The sequence below is a fragment of the Bos mutus genome, chromosome 1 (assembly GCF_027580195.1).
Source record: "Bos mutus isolate GX-2022 chromosome 1, NWIPB_WYAK_1.1, whole genome shotgun sequence".
Classification (NCBI taxonomy): domain Eukaryota; kingdom Metazoa; phylum Chordata; class Mammalia; order Artiodactyla; family Bovidae; genus Bos; species Bos mutus.
The window spans coordinates 9,265,992-9,281,719 of NC_091617.1; the positions used below are offsets into that span (position 1 = coordinate 9,265,992).

At 41.3% G+C, this 15,728-nt stretch overlaps 1 protein-coding gene across 1 annotated transcript in view; it reads left to right on the forward strand.

Annotated features, from left to right (window-relative positions):
* Positions 1–15,728, forward strand: part of APP (amyloid beta precursor protein) — a 312,665-nt gene that overhangs the window by 236,555 nt on the left and 60,382 nt on the right. The window contains 2 exon segments of the mRNA XM_070367423.1: positions 1,212–1,340; positions 5,425–5,524. Coding sequence (XP_070223524.1) covers positions 1,212–1,340; positions 5,425–5,524 — 229 coding nt within the window.

Consider the following 15,728-nt stretch of genomic DNA (forward strand, 5'->3'; position numbering starts at 1 on the left):
CCCATGGACTGCAGCACGCCAGGCCTCCCTGTCCATCACCAACTCCCAGAGTTTACTCAAACTCATGTCCATTGAGTCAGTGATGCCATCCAACCATCTCATCCTCTGTTGTCCCCTTCTCCTCCTGCCCCCCAGTCTTTCCCAGCATCAGAGTATTTTCAAATGAGTCAGTTCTTTGCATCAGGTGGCCAAAGTATTAGTTTCAGCTTCAGCATCAGTCCTTCCAGTGAACATTCAGGACTGATTTCCTCTAGGATGGACTAGTTGGATCTCCTTGCAGTCCAAGGGACTCTCAAGAGTCTTCTCCAACACCACAGTTCAAAAGCATCAATTTTTCGGTGCTCAGCTTTCTTTAAAGTCAGACTCTCACATCCATTTCTAGTAGTCATGTATGGATGTGAGAGTTGGATATGAGACAGTCATTAAAACTGTACAAATAGAAATGTAGTCTCAAGTGCCCCTGTATATTTGGGTGGGAAAACGGGAAGGACCTACGTTAAATCTGACAGATCCAGAATCAACTCTCTGGGCTTCTCTGGTGGCTCAGGGGTTAAGAATCCACCTGCCGATGCAAGGGACACCGGTTTGATCCCTGATCCCCGAAGAGCCCACGTGCCTCAGAGCAGCTAAGCCCAAGGGCCACAGTTAATGAGCCTGTGCTCTCGAGCTCAGGAGTCACAACTGCCCCTGAAGCCCACATGCCCACAAGCTTGGGCTTGACCACAAGAGAAGCCACCGCTATAAGAAGCTTGCACACTGCACCTAGAGAGTAGCCTAAGCAGCAACAAAGACCTAGCATGGCCACAAATTTTTTAAAAATCCACTCTCCTTCAGTAACAGAAGGCTCTGTGTTTTAAAAGGAATTGTTAACAAGGACAGCCATCATCAAGCTTTTTAAAAATCCACTTTCCTTCCACAACAGAAGGCGCTATTTTAAAAGGAATTGTTAACAAGGACAGCCATCATCGTATGTGTCAAATGCTAAATGCTCTTATAGAAATGAAAAATGGCCAATTGAATAAGGAATTACCTAGGAAGAGGGGAGTGGAGAATTATTTGAAAAGGAGAATTGCCAAAAAAAGAGGGAAAAAAAATGACTCACAGTGCTTTCACATCAGGGGATGAATTAGTGGACCCTCTGACCCCAAAGCGTTTAGAAAAACCAATATTTTGAATCTGAACTTTTTTTTTTTCATTTTTGCCCCCTACAGCCTCGTCACGTGTTCAACATGCTAAAGAAGTATGTCCGTGCCGAACAGAAAGACAGACAACACACCCTAAAGCATTTTGAACATGTTCGCATGGTGGATCCAAAGAAAGCTGCTCAAATCCGATCCCAGGTAAGCACAAAGTGTGGTAGTCATGCCACTTGGACAATTCAGTGTCCTTGCTCTTTGAATTGAATCTTTAGGTATTCCCGGAGTAGCCATGGTGTTGGACCTCTATAGCAAGAGTCCTTTAATACCTGGGAAATTCTAGAGGCTTGTCCTAGGGCAGCATGAGATTTGGCACTTCCTGAGTTATAAAAATTTTGTTTTCACAGACAACTAGTCAATCTGATCACACGGACCACAGCCTTGTCTAACTCAATGAAACTAAGCCATGCCGTGTGGGGCCACCCAAGACGGGCAGGTCATGGTAAAGAGGTCTGACAGAATGTGGTCCACTGGAGAAAGGAATGGCAAACCACTTCAGTATTCTTGCCATGAGAACCCCATGAACAGTATGAAAAGGCAAAATGATAGGATACTGAAAGAGGAAATCCCCAGGTCAGTAGGTACCCAATATGCTACTGGAGATCAGTGGAGAAATAACTCTAGAAAGAATGAAGGGATGGAGCCAAAGCAAAAACAATACCCAGTTGTGGATGTGACTGGTGATAGAAGCAAGGTCTGATGCTGTAAAGAGCACTATTGCATAGGAACCTGGAATGTCAGGTCCATGAATCCAGGCAAATTGGAAGCAGTCAAACAGGAGATGGCAAGAGTGAACGTCGACATTCTAGGAATCAGCGAACTAAAATGGACTGAAATGGGTGAATTTAATTCAGATGACCATTATATCTACTACTGTGGGCAGGAATCCCTTAGAAGAAATGGAGTAGCCATCATGGTCAACAAAAGAGTTTGAAATGCAGTACTTGGATGCAATCTCAAAAACAACAAAATGATCTCTGTTCGTTTCCAAGGCAAACCATTCAATATCACAGTAATCCAAGTCTATGCCCCAACCAGTAATGCTGAAGAAGCTGAAGTTGAACGGTTCTATGAAGACCTACAAGACCTTCTAGAACTAACACCCCAAAAAGATGTCCTTTTCATTATAGGGGACTAGAATGCAAAAGTAGGAAGTCAAGAAACACCTGGGCTAACAGCCAAATTTGGCCTTGGAATACAGAATGAAGCAGGGCAAAGACTAATAAAGTTTTGCCAAGAGAATGCACTGGACATAGCAAACACACTCATCCAACAACACAAGAGAAGACTCTACACATGGACATTACCAGATGGCCAACACCAAAATCAGATTGATTATATTCTTTGCAGCCAAAGATGGAGAAGCTCTATACAGTCAGCAAAAACAAGACCGGTAGTTGACTATGGCTCAGATCATGAACTCCTTATTGCCAAATTCAGATTAAATTGAAGAAAGTAGGGAAACTCACTAGACCATTCAGGTATGACCTAAATCAAATCCCTTATGATTATACACTGGAAGTGAGAAATAGATTTAAGGGAGTAGATCTGATAGACAAGAGTGCCTAATGAACTATGGACAGAGGTTCGTGACATTGTACAGGAGATAGGGATCAATACCATCCCCATGGAAAAGAAATGCAAACAAGCAAACTGGCTGTCTGGGGAGGCCTTACAAATAGCTGTGAAAAGAAGAGAAGTGAAAAGCAAGGAGAAAAGGAAAGATATAAGCATCTGAATGCAGAGTTCCAAAGAATAGCAAGGAGAGATAAGAAAGCCTTCCTCAGCAATCAATGCAAAGAAATAAAAGAAAACAACAGAATAGGCAAGACTAGAGATCTCTTCAAGAAAATTAGAGATACCGAGGGAACATTTCATGCAAAGATGGGCTCGATAAATGACAGAAATGGTATGGACCTAACATAAGCAGAAGATATTAAGAAGAGATGGCAAGAATACACAGAAGAACTGTACAAAAAAGATCTTCATGACCCATATAATCACGATGGTGTGATCACTCACCTAGAGCCAGACATCCTGGAATGTGAAGTCAAGTGGGCCTTAGAAAGCATCACTATGAACAAAGCTAGTGGAGGTGATGGAATTCCAGTGGAGCTATTTCAAATCCTGAAAGATGATGCTGTGAAAGTGCTGCATTCAGTATGCCAGCAAATTTGGCAAACTCAGCAGTGCCCACAGGACTGGAAAAGTTTAGTTTTCATTCCAATCCCAAAGAAAGGCAATGCTAAAGAATGCTCAAACTACCACACAATTGCCCTCATCTCACACGCTAGTAAAGTAATGCTGAAAATTCTCCAAGCCAGGCTTCAGCGATACGTGAACCATAAACTTCCAGATGTTCAAGCTGGTTTTAGAAAAGTTAGAGGAACCAGAGATCAAATTGCCAACATTCGCTGGATCATTGAAAAAGCAAGAGAGTTCCACAAAAACATCTATTTCTGCTTTATTGACTATGCCAAAGCCTTTGACTGTTTGGATCACAATAAACTGTGGGAAATTCTGAAAGAGATGGGAATACCAGACCACCTGACCTGCCTCTTGAGAAACCTATATGCAGGTCAGGAAGCAACAGTTAGAACTGGACATGGAACAACAGACTGGTTCCAAAGAGGAAAAGGAGTACGTCAAGGCTGTATATTGTCACCCTGCTTATTTAACTTCTATGCAGAGTACATCATGAGAAACGCTGGACTGGAAGAAGCACAAGCTGAAATCAAGATTGCCGGGAGAAATATCAATAACCTCAGATATGCAGATGACACCACCCTTACGGCAGAAAGTGAAGAGGAACTCAAAAGCCTCTTGATGAAAGTGAAAGAGGAGAGTGAAAAAGTTGGCTTAAAGCTCAATATTCAGAAAATGAAGATCATGGCATCCGGTCCCATCACTTCATGGGAAATAGATGGGGAAACAGTGGAAACAGTATCAGACTTCATTTGGGGGGGCTCCAAAATCACTGTAGATGGTGATTGCAGCCATGAAATTAAAAGACACTTACTCCTTGGAAGGAAAGTCACGACCAACCTAGATAGCATATTCAAAAGCAGAGACATTACTTTGCCAACAAAGGTCCGTCTAGTCAAGGCTATGGTTTTTCCAGTAGTCATGTATGGATGCGAGAGTTGGACTGTGAAGAAAGCTGAGTGCTGAAGAATTGATGCTTTTGAACTGTGGTATTGGAGAAGACTCTTGAGAATCCCTTGGACTGCAAGGAGATCCAACTAGTCCATTCTGAAGGAGATCAGTCCTGGGGATTCTTTGGAAGGACTGATGCTAAAGCTGAAACTGCAATATTTTGGCCACCTGGTGCGAAGAGTTGACTCATTGGAAAAGACTCTGATGCTGGGAGGGATTGGGGGCAGGAAGAAAAGGGGACAACAGAGGATGGGATGGCTGGATGGCATCACCGACCCGATGGACATGAGTTTGGGTGAACTCTGGTAGTTGGTGATGGACAGGGAGGCCTGGTGTGCTACAATTCATGGGGTCGCAAAGAGTCGGACACGACTGAGCAACTGAACTGTACTGAGTTATAAAAATAACAAAGAGTATAAAAATCTTGAGTGTCTATTGCTACTGATTCTTAAAGAACCATTTCAAACTCTGATGACTAAAACAACAAAAACATAAATTGTATACACCAAAACTGCTAACATATGGTCCAGCTAATTAGAGAAGACAATCACAAGCTCCGTTTCTGTAATGGAGCTTGGAAATAATATGAGACTAAATGTAGCTTGGTAGTGATAAGTTTCATACTCTGTCATTTGCAAAGCTTTACAACTGGAATCTACCTGCAGAAATTTAAATTTTTAAATTTCTGTAAACAGAAGAGTTTTTCAAGTATCTATCATGAAATATCCATGTGATCCCATCTGTTGGAAAATTTGAAAAACATATATTTAGGACATCAGAGGTTATTTAGGAATCTCAATCATAATTGGGCAGAAATGGTCTTTTCAACTGGCTTTATATTTTATGGTTATAAACATTTAATATAATGGGAAGTTTAAAACACTCCAAAGATGGAGAACTAAAAATAAGAGAACAAGAAAAATAAAGGTGCCCTTTCAAGTTCAAAGTTCCAGCAGCATTTTGTCAGTTTTATTTGGGAAGTTTGTATCTGTCTGTGGTGCCTGGTAAGGAAAATAACTGTTCCTTACTCCAGAGACGGTTCACCTGGCACTGTCTACCTCCTTTGCTACAGGTTATGACACACCTCCGCGTCATTTATGAACGCATGAACCAGTCTCTCTCCCTGCTCTACAATGTTCCTGCCGTGGCCGAGGAAATTCAGGATGAAGTTGGTGAGTGAGCTGTTCTTTTGATGCTGCACATATAAACATATTTTCCTCGTGCAGGAGAAAATCAGGGAACTGAGTTAGTCTGCCTCGGAAATCACCAGTGTTTTAACAGGTGGAAGGAAAAAGAGCAGATTCCCTTTGATGATGAAACCCTTGGGGAATATAAATAGCTCTCATTTCAGCAATTGCATCAGATCTTAACTTCATGCTTACAAAAGTGGGGAAATGTGACTTGCCTTTTGGTCTATTTGTGTGATAATGAGCCACTTGTTACTGGATTGTACTTGTCAACAGTTGTCTGACTTAGTCTTGTAAGTTTCACCTTATGTTGCTTTGGTACTTTACAATTTAATAGAAACAACCATTTCGTCATCTCTTAATTCTTAATTATCATACTTTTTGAGTGGCATGATAGACCAGTTTTTCAGATGAAGGGACTCAAATCTACAGTTTTAGGAACTTGCCTATGCCACGCATACTCTAGGGAACCCAGAAAAACCATAAAACTGTGACTTCTGACTTTGAGATGATTGTTGTCTTCAGTAATACATCTTTCTTTGTTGTCTGCCCCACCCCACCCCACCACAGAGTCATGAGTGTTCTCTGAATCAGATTGTTGTTTAAACTTAATTAACTGTGTGCCCACTGTCTTTCATTAAACTTTTATTTAAATAATCACACACTCATAAGAAGTTAGGAAAGTAATACAGAGAAGTCCGGGGTCGACTTCCTCATAGTAACATCTTATATAATGCCATATATTTGCAAAACCAGGAAACAGATCTTGTGTGCCCACTGTCTCCTGTGACCCTAATGATATCTTTAATATTTTGTATGAGTAAGTTTTCCCATTTCTATTTTTCTTGGAAAGGGAGTAATGTATCACATAATGTAATTCTCCACAAACCCCCAAAATGCCTGTATTTAACTTTATCTCACAAAAGTACTTAGATGCATTTGCCCCCGTGCATGTTTCAGCATAAAACAGATGTGTGAATCTGGGTGCCTTGGGGCATGAACTGTTTGTAAATAAGCAATATGTGTGCGGTGTCTCTCTCTCCGTAATGAGTCCTGCCCTTTGTTAATTGGGTTGGAAATAGATGCTTAATTAGGTTTGAAATGGATGCAGGTTGTCTGAAATCAGGCCACCCAGGATACGCTGTAGATGGTGTACAGGTTGCAGGAATTCCTGCTTTGAAGTGCCCGAAACACAGCTCGATTTTTCCATCTCATGCCAGTGCTATTCCACTCTTCTTTTTTTCTAACTTGGCAATGCCTCGCAAGTGTAGTTTGTATTATGGTCAGGTATTTGGCACTTCATCAAGTGGTAATGGTCTGTTCAGTATTGTGTGTTAACATACAGAATCGTTTCTTTAAGAACTGAATATTCTTGTCAGATACATTTGTAAGGTAGACATGTAAGGAAGCTCTAAAATACTGTTTATTAAATAACTATAAGAAAGTCCTCTAGTAAGTTGTAGACGGGACAAAGTCAAAGAAATCATCACATTCTTAATGAATCGGAGCTCCTATCTTCTAGGTGAATGTATTTTTGCCTTCTAGCCGTCTTAACAAGCTTATTTTCATAAGGGACTTGGAGCTGTTGCCAGTAATACAGCTATGGAAGAATAAGCCATTGCACAAGACTAGAGTATTTCACTCTCACCCAGTAATTGGTTGGCTCTTTCTAATTAAATTATCAGATGTTTTTATTGAGCAAACTTCTGAAAGCAGTGACCACTAATGAGACACAGTTCCCCAGAACAGATGGCAATTCAGCTGTCTTGAGTGTTGCAAAATGCCCAAGAATCGGGCCACACACTAAACTTCACATCTCAGTGACAGGGAGAATATTCAGAGGGCTAGAATCAAGGAATTATTTTCCTTTAAAACTAAAAAAGCTATTAAGTTGGATTAAGAGCATATCATTTAAAAAGTAGTTACACCAAGTGAAAGAAGCTAGTCACAAATGATCACATATTGTATAATTCCATTTATATAAAATATGCAGAATTGGGAAATTTATAGACAGAAATCATACTGGTGTCTGGCAAGGGCTTGGAAGGTGGGGGTAATGCTGCTGCTGCTGCTGCTAAGTCGCTTCAGTCATGTCCGACTCTGTGCAACCCCATAGACGGCAGCCCACCAGGCTCCCCCGTCCCTGGGATTCTCCAGGCGAGAACACTGGAGTGGGTTGCCATTTCCTTCTCCAATGCACGAAAGTGAAAAATGAAAGGGAAGTCACTCAGTCATGTCCAACTCTTCACGACCCCATGGACTGTAGCCTACCAGGCTCCTCCATCCATGGAATTTTCCAGGCAAGGGCACTGGAGTGGGGTGCCATTGCCTTCTCCAGGGGGGTAGTAAGAGTACAGTTAATGAATATGTTGTTGTTCAGATGCTAAGTCGTGTATGACTCTTTTTGACCCTATGAACTGCAGCACGCCAAGCTTCCCAAACTCACTATCTCCCTGAGTTTGCTCAAACTCATGTCCGTCAAGGCAGTGATGCCATCCAACTGTCTAATCCTCTGTTGTCCCCTTCTCCTCCTGCCCTCAGTCTTTGCCAGCATCAGGTTCTTCTCCAGTGAGTCAGCTCTTCGCATCAGGTGGCCACAGCATTGGAGCTTCAGCTTCACCATCAGTCCTTCCAATGAATATTCAGAGTTGATTTCCTTAGGATTGACTGGTTTGATCTCCTTGCTGTCCAAGGGACTCTCAAGAGTCAGATAATGAAATTTTTCTAAAATTAGACAGTAATAATGGCTGCACAACTCTGTGAATACACTAATACCCATAAATATTATACATTTAAAACAGTAATTTTTTTGGTATGTGAATTATATCTCAATTAAGCTGTTGCTTAATAAAAAATAAAGTCACCCCTTAACTTAGCACAAAAAAAGTTTTGTCATTCTAAGTACACTGAACACCAAATCCTGAAAGATAATCATTTTCAAAATCTTTCTCGCCTCCATTTTTAAATGGCTGTTTCCTATGGGAGCAGAAGCTTGCATTAATGAACTCCATTAAATAGGTCTGTGTACCATTGGAGGTTCTAGCACCAAAGCCAAAGAAGAGAGTTCGTCTATGAGCTCAGCTGTCTCATAGAAGCATTCTTCGTTTGAAGGAATATTTTGAAATAACTTCCTCCTAAAGTGGATAAAACACTTTAGGATAAAGTGGGGATAAAACAGGGCTTCCCAGGTGGCACAGGGGCAAAGAACCCCTCTGCCAATGTAGGAGACTGAAGAGACACAGATTCAGTCCCTGGGTCGGGGATCCCCTGAAGGACGAAATGGCAGCCCACTCCAGTATTCTTGCCTGGGAAATTCCATGGGCAGAGGACCAAGGCGGGCTACAGTCTGTGGGTTCCCAAAGAGGCAGACTTGGCAACTCAGCAACAACAAATGGATGAAAAAGACGGACCATGGGTGCTAATTGTTTAAGCTGAGTGGGAGTTCTTTGTAGTAGTCTCTTTACTTTTGTATATGCTTGAAATTTTCCACAATAGAAGTTGTTGATTTATCGCTTACTTTCTAAATAGAATCTTCACAATTTTCTTCCAGTTTATGTCTTGTACATTTAATTGTTTCTGCATAAAAGCTTCGTCATTTAGTCTGATGTACATGCATCTGTGTTTTCTCTATAATCAAATTTTAGATTTGGAGTCAGTTCAGTGTAAATAAGGATACTAAAATTCCGAGCCACTGATCCAAGGAGAGGATCCAAAAGAGCCTACAAATGCATGCTTTTTGTATAAAAGTTTGTGCTTATAAACACAGGCAGTTAGGATATATTTAATACTGTAAAACATCGGGAGAGAAATACAGTAGTTTTGTCACATGAGGGTTAATAGTTGCTCTGGAGATGAAGGGTTTTCAACAGCCCTGAGAAACTGCCAGTATCTTTGGTGATGTAGGTTTACCTACTCTGGGTAATTTATGTTCCCATGAGGGTAGAATTCTCTAGCATGGAGGAAATTGAGGAAGAAGCTGGCCATGGCAAAGAGAAAAGGGCAAAAGTGAGAACTGACATCAAATTTGTGGCATCAAAAAGTCAGTAAAGTAAGACTGACTAGAGTCTAGAATTCACCATGCCACTAAGATCCAGCTCTGCTCATTTTCAGCCACTGCACTTTCCTGAGAACCACATTTGTTTATGCTATTCTGCTGTTAACTCCTGTAAATCCTATATTCATAAACCTAACAGCAGCCTGTCTGCTGATTCTCAGCAACATATTCCAGACTCAGTACAGGCAGAACTTGTTTTATTGTGCTTTGCAGATACTGCGTTCTTTACAGTTTGAAGGTTGGTGGCAACCTTGTCTCAAGTGAATCTATCAACACCATTTTCCAACTGCATTTTCTCACTCCATGTCTCTGTGTCACATATTGGTCATTATTGTGATATTTCATTCTTTCTCATTATTATTATACTTGTGATGGTGATCTATGATCAGTGATCTTTGATGTTGTTCAGTCGCTAGGTCGTGTCCAACTCTTTGCATTCTTGTGGACTGTAGCCAGCCAGAATACTCTGTCCATGGCATTCTCCAAGGCAAGAATACTGGAGTGAGCTGCCATTTCCTCCTCCAGGGGATCTTTCTGACCCAGGGATCAAACCCATGTCTCCAACAATGGCAGGCAGATTCATTACCACTTGGAGTTTGCTCAGAACATGTCCGTTGAGTCAGTGATACTATCCAACCATCTCATCCTAAGCCGCCCTCTCCTCCCTTTGCCTTCAATCTTTCCCAGCATCACAGTTTTTTTCCAGTGAGTCAGCTCTTTGCATCAGGTGGCCAAAGTATTGGAGTTTGGTTTTCAGCATCAGTGCCTCCATTGAATTTTTAGGGTTGATTTACTCTATGAAATCATATTTCAGATATTGTTATTATATCTGTGATGGTGACCTATGATCAGTGATCTTTGATGTTACTATTGCAAAAAGATTGTGACTTGCTAAAGGCTCAGATGACAATTAGCATTCTGTAGCAATAAAGTATTTTTCAATTAAGGTGTGTTCATTGTTTCTTTGATATAATGCTATTTGCACTTAATAGACTACAGGGTAGTGCAATCATAACTTTTATTTGTACTGGAAAACCAAAAAATTCATGCTAATTGCTTTACTGCAGTTTTCTGGAACAAGCCTGCAATATCTCTGAGGTGTGCCTATATTTCACCCATTTCTCAAACTCCAAACTATGTGTTTAAAGAAAGCATTGGGTCCCTCTTGAAATTCACTCATTTTACAGTCTCTGTTATGGGTTCTCCCAGTTGTCCTAAACCATATCCATGGTGCGTTCCTTTCCTCCACCCATGATTGCTCATCAATCTGAAATCTATGTATTCTACCTCCTGTATTCATGAGGACTGCCTTCTCTGTAAACCCATGTTGTTAGCTCAGATCCTCATCCTCACATGAGTTTCACTGGACTCTCAATGGGTCATCCTGCCTCTTATCTTTCCATGGCTCCCTTCTACCCAGACTCTTCCTCTTCAGAGCTGACTTCCTGCTAAAATGAAAAGACAGCCCACACATGGTTCTTCCTTGCTTGAAAAGCAGCATCCTTCGGTGCTCAGCTGAAATGCCCACACTCCCATAAACCCTTGACTAATTTGCATAGGAAGCCAGGTGGAAGAGCTGGTGTTTGAGTGACAGCTGTATGGCAAACTGATGACTATGTCTTACCTATGATGTTGCTGGCCTGAGTTCTTTATGAAAGTCCACCCTTGCTGAGGTTCAGGGTCATCACATGTAGATGTGGCAGGTGGTTTAGGGATAGAGTGTGACCGACCAATATTCATTAGTACTGCTGTGTCAGATGGTAAAGAATCTGCCTGCAATGCAGGAGACCCAGGTTCCATCCCTGAATCAGGAAGATCCCTGGAGGAGGAGGGGATGGCAACCCACTCCAGTGTTCTTGCCTGGAGAATTCCGTGGACAGAGGAGTCTGGAGGGCTATAGTCCCAGAGGTCACGTGACTAACACTTTCACTATCCACATGAAGCGGAGCTTTCTTGTAATTCACACAGAAGTACCACATGTGCCAGTGATGGCGCTGGTGAATTCAGTGTCTGCACCCCCAACTTACGATTGAAGAAACTGAACCTCAAGAGAGAGGTCACTGACTTGGCCTTAACCAATTTCACGCAAAGATGGGCTCGATAAAGGACAGAAATGGTATGAACCTAACAGAAGCAGTAGATATTAAGAAAAAGTGCAAGAATACACAGAAGAACTGTACAAAAAAGATCTTCACGACCAAGATAATCATGATGGTGTGATCACTCACCTAGACCCACACATCCTGGAATGTGAAGTCAAGTGGGCCTTAGAAAGCATCACTACGAACAAAGCTAGTGGAGGTGATGGAATTCCAGTGGAGCTCTTTCAAATCCTGAAAGATGATGCTGTGAAAGTGCTGCACTCAGTATGCCAGCAAATTTGGAAAACTCAGCAGTGGCCACAGGACTGGAAAAGGTCAGTTTTCATTCCTATCCTAAAGAAAGGCAATGCCAAAGAATGCTCAAACTACCACACAGTTGTACTCATCTCACACGCTAGTAAAGTAATGCTCAAAATTCTCCAAGCCAGGCTTTAGCAATATGTGAACTGTGAACTTCCAGATGTTCAAGCTGGTTTTAGAAAAGGCAGAGTAACCAGAGATCAAATTGCCAACATCCACTGGATCATGGAAAAAGCAAGAAAGTTCCAGAAAAACATCTGTTTCTGCTTTATTGACTATGCCAAAGCCTTTGACTGTGTGGATCACAAGAAACTGGAAAATTCTGAAAGAGATGGGGATACCAGACCACCTGACCTGCCTCTTGAGAAACCTATATGCAGGTCAGGAAGCAACAGTTAGAACTGGACATGGAACAACAGACTGGTTCCACATAGGAAAGGAGTACGTCAAGACTGTATATTGTCACCCTGCTTATTTAACTTCTATGCAGATTACATCATGAGAAACGCTGGACTGGAAGAAGCACAAGCTGAAATCAAGATTGCCGGGAGAAATATCAATAACCTCAGATATGCAGATGACACCACCCTTATGGCAGAAAGTGAAGAGAAACTAAAAAGTCTCTTGATGAAAGTGAAAGAGGAGAGTGAAAAAGTTGGCTTAAAACTCAACATTCAGAAAACGAAGATCTGAATGTTGAGTTTTAAGCCAACTTTTTCACTCTCCTCTTTCACTTTCATCAAGAGACTTTTAGTTGGGAGAATGGCATTGAAACATGTGAAATGTCATAAAAAAAAAAAAAAGAAAACGAAGATCATGACATCTGGTCCCATCACTGCATGGCAAATAGATGGGGAAACAATGGAAACAGTGTCAGACTTTGTTTTTTGGGGGCTCCAAAATCACTGCAGATGGTGACTGCAGCCATGAAATTAAAAGACGCTTACTCCTTGGAAGAAAAGTTATGACCAACCTAGATAGCATATTGAAAAGCAGAGACATTACTTTGCCAACAAAGGTCCATCTAGTCAAGGCTGTGGTTTTTCCATTGGTCATGTATGAATGTGAGAGTTGGACTGTGAAGAAAGCTGAGCGCCGAAGAATTGATGCTTTTGAACTGTGGTGTCAGAGAAGACTCTTGAGAGTCCCTTGGACTGCAAGGAGATCCAGCCAGTCCATTCTGAAGGAGATCAGCCCTGGGATTTCTTTGGAAGGACTGATGCTAAAGCTGAAACTCCAGTACTTTGGCCACCTCATGCGAAGAGTTGACTCACTGGAAAAGAGTCTGATACTGGGAGGGATTGGGGACAGGAGGAGAAGGGGACAACAGAGGATGAGATGGCTGGATGGCATCACTGACTTGATGGATGTGAGTCTGAGTGAACTCCGGGAGTTGGTGATGGACAGGGAGGCCTGGCATGCTGCGATTCATTGGGTCGCAAAGAGTCGGACACGACTGAGCGAGTGAACTGACTGACTGACTGATGGTTAAAGTGAGGAAAGTGGCATTGGAGCCAAGGTCTGCATGAGTCTGAGATTTATTCTGTCTCTGCTACCCACTTTTCTACTCTCAATTCAGTAGAATTCTCTTCTAGATCCTCAGTGTCTCTTCTAGAATTCTCTTCTAGATCCTCAGTGTCTAGAGCACCAGATACCCACCTTGAGTACCATACTCTGTTTTGTGTTTAATTGCGGACATGTTCACCAGCCCCCCTCATCCTGTGAGCTCTTTCTGGACATGTCTTGGGCATGCTCGTATCCTTGGGGTCCAGCATAGGACCTGGTACTCTGTGGGCATCAGTCTTCATAGCTTGTGCACGGGTGCTCAGTCTCTCAGTCGTGTCCAACCCTTTGTGAACCCATGGACTGTAGCCCACCAGGCTCCTCTGTCCATGGGATTTTCCCGCAAGAATACTGGAGTGGGTAGCCATTTCCTCCTCCAGAAGATCTTCCCAATCCAGAGATCAAACTGGCATCACCTGTGTCTCCTGCACTGCCAGCAGATTCTTTACTGCTGAGCCACCAGACAAACCTGTAGCTTGCTGCTGCTGCTGCTAAGTTGCTTCAGTCGTGTCCGACTCTGTAACCCTGAAGACCCACCCTGAATGCCTTCCTTAGCACGTAGCATAGCTAGTGTTGCATAGAAGAGACCTCTTTCCTCAGGCACAGCATTCTCTAAAGCTGTAATTGATCAAGCCAGCAAAGTGGGTGAAGCTGGCACAGCTATCAAAGAATCAAGCAGAGTTCTCAGCGCTGGAATGAATAACATTTTACAGTATTAACCTCTGTCATTTCCATGACCTTCTGCCGTTTGGTTTTCTGCCCAATTCATATATTTTGACACTTGATCTATTAAATATGTTGTCTGGTTTGACTGTCCCATCAACAAGGGTCTGAATCTGTTTATTTGCTTTGCTTCACCAATAAGAATGAATTATCAGAACTACTCTATTATTAGTCTTATAAAAGCTTGCCATTTATTACTTTATAATAATTTTTCAGTTCAGTTTGAGTTATTATTATGTGCAAGTTCCCAGCCATGTCATTGATTATTTAATGTCTTCCTTTTTAAAAGTAAGGTATTTGCATACAAATTATGAAGTTTTCTGTAAAGAAGGGCTTAAGGCATTGTTTGTAGAGGGGGGGAAACCCCTTATTCGTTTAAAATAACTGTTTAGGACTTTATTTTTTATTCAGCAAATGATAGAATCATTAATGTAAGGAAAATATGCCTCTTTTCAATGTCCATATTTTAATCATCTTTGAACTCTTCACAAAGGCAGAATTCCTTCATCTCTACTATTGTTCAGCTCAGTTTTTACTTTGTCAATTTGCTGTGTCAGCATGATCGTGTTTTTCTACCCTTGGTAATCTTCCTTGAATCTATGCTAAAAAGAATTCTATTCTTCTGTAAGCACTGAGGTTACTTATCAAAATGCTTCATTTTGTAGCTTTCTCAAGGCTAAAATCATTGCAGCTCTTGAGAAATGGGTGTTTCACAGAATGTTGTAATGACCAATTTATGAGAAAGTCAGGAAGAGGGAAGGTGGAAGGAAGGCCCAATTGTTTTATACCCTGTTTTGTTTTTTTTTCTTTTAGCATTCAAAATTAGTAAAAGCATGAATTATTATAAATCAGATGTTGAAAATTCCATCTCTGACTGAACAAATTCATGGTGAATGGGGTAGGATTGAACTATGTGGAAGGAAATCAAGAAACTCAGTTAATGAAGGAATGCTTATAATTTTTTATTACAATTTGACTGTGGCCCCTTGATAAACTCTTCATCTCTTTGGGGAAAATACAGCATGTTCACTTCAAGGACAGTGTCTCCATTCTCTGCTCCTAATAAACCTATTGATTTGGGGATTTAATGAATCCAAAGTAAGCTAGGTTTAAATTAGAATATTTATAGCACTTGCCAGACCAACAAAAAGGAACATTCATTACTACTGAGAATTTTAAGTATTCTTGTATATAATTGTTAGTCAAGGAAGGCCGTCAGGGAGAAAAAAATCATAAAAGTAAATAAAATGAACAAAGGCAGACAGGACTTAGCAACTGAACAACAAAAAATAAAGTGAAACAACTAGTAACTTGCTCTGCTCTTACTCTTTGTTTTTCATAAGAAATGACTTTTATGTATATGTAGACTTTTTATTTTAGAGATGATTTAACTATTTGGATATTCAGTTGTTGCTGTTGTTCAGTCACTACGTCGTATACGACTCTT